General features: G+C 38.0%; 1 protein-coding gene across 1 annotated transcript; it reads right to left on the bottom strand.

The window, feature by feature from the left end:
* Positions 1-861: 861 nt before the first annotated feature.
* On the bottom strand, positions 862-1,326 carry LOC134702911 (NADH-ubiquinone oxidoreductase chain 6-like). Its single transcript, XM_063563439.1, has one exon. The coding sequence runs from the start codon at positions 1,324-1,326 to the stop codon at positions 862-864; it is 465 nt and encodes a 154-aa protein (XP_063419509.1).
* Positions 1,327-1,708: the final 382 nt, after the last annotated feature.

Raw genomic sequence — 1,708 nt, forward strand, 5'->3', positions numbered from 1 at the left:
TCTACTTAGTTGAGCTACCTTTTAGTAGCTCAATCTTTGAATTATTGCTTAAGTTACATCTGTATCCCAGATTAACCTTGTCATAAGCTGCATGTCAATCTGAATTATTTTTGAAGTTGTGCTACATGGGCATATAGCCAATTCTAGTAGCTGCACCTAACTAAAAGTAACTTACCTTACCGAACTCAGCAAGTAAAATAAGAGTTAGCTTCAGTAATAACCAAAAATTTTACCCGGACACTCACCATATTAGAGTAAACACAACCATACACACGCACTAATAAGACAAGGCTCAAATGTAGGTGGGTTATCCTTTAACACCCAGGATCCCCTGTTTTCTATCTCAGACACCGCCTATTTATTTCTCTTTGACAACCAAATGTTTAGTTAAGAGGAACTTTTGTTTTAAACTATGGATAACAGGGTATCTAATCCTGGTTTCACTTCATAGATTCGTTAGAAGCTCACTAAAACTTTAGGAATATAACCACAAAAAACCGTTAACATTACACTGCACCTATAGTTTTTTTATAGTTTTATAACACAACATTGACTCTAACCAATCCGCTTAAATTTATATTCGAACTGAATCTAACCGCGGCTGCTGGCATTCATCAATTGACCCCGAATTTGTCAAAAAGCTGGGTTAAAGTTTCCTTTATTAACCAATTTTCCCCACTGATGTTGAACTTGCACTTAATTTGTTCAAGCCCGCATTTAGAATCATGAGAAGCATTTTGCCCATAAATTTAGGGCCATAATCAAACCCTCCTACAGATTTGACACAAGGTACTAAAGTATCCATCTTCCTCATTTTCAATGAGACGCTTTAATTAAGCTACTGTATCTTCTATTTTAGGTTTATTTTACTCTTCGTAAAGGCACCATGGTTTTTATGCACAAATACGACACCACTAATATTACAAACAGTAACACACCAGCTATTAGGATATATAACCTTAACCCGCTTCTTTCAGCCATGAAACTTAGAAACAAAGACCCGCTAATTTCTCTGTACTCGTAATTCATAAGACCCATAAGGACCGCTCTGGCACAACACCTTCTGACGAGAACCATAAACTCTAGATTAAAACGATACACTTCATTGGGGTAGATCCTTAAAACATACAAGAACAGGACTATTACACCCCTAACGTAAGTTAGGAACAATAAGAACCCTAACAACCTTCTAACCTCCAGTGCAACCTCCACACATGCAATTATAGACCCCCTCAATAGCACTAGCCCTAAAGAAATAGGTTGCTTGGCAATTAAGACAATCGAAAACACAGCCATCAAAATTACACATATGACTATAACTCTCATTATATAAACATAATTAAGCTTACGCCCCCCGCTACCACCAGCCCTCATACTACCAGCTGGTAGGTAAAATAATTTTTCTGAACAATTTCATTCAAACAGCTGAGTTGACCTAGTCCCTTATGGGCACCTTGAGGGCCCAATAGCTCTAGTCAACCTTGATCCAGACTTTGAGCTACCATCCTGGACCCCTTAAAGAAGGCCATTTTTCTGGGGTGGGAGGTTAGCCTCTCTATGAGCCACATTCTCAAAAAGAATCTTAATAGTTTGGCTGACGACCAAGGCTTAGACCCTAATTTTCTAAGCACTCCTCATCACAAAATTAACCCTACAAAGGGAATAAGAAATACTCTGACTCTCTCATATTTCTCAAGAACTACTACAA

This window comes from Mytilus trossulus, unplaced genomic scaffold (assembly GCF_036588685.1).
Source record: "Mytilus trossulus isolate FHL-02 unplaced genomic scaffold, PNRI_Mtr1.1.1.hap1 h1tg000772l__unscaffolded, whole genome shotgun sequence".
NCBI lineage: Eukaryota > Metazoa > Mollusca > Bivalvia > Mytilida > Mytilidae > Mytilus > Mytilus trossulus.

Bases quoted from the DNA above. Each gene is read 5' to 3' on its own strand.
- LOC134702911 (XM_063563439.1), bottom strand. From the start codon at position 1,326: ATGAGAGTTATAGTCATATGTGTAATTTTGATGGCTGTGTTTTCGATT.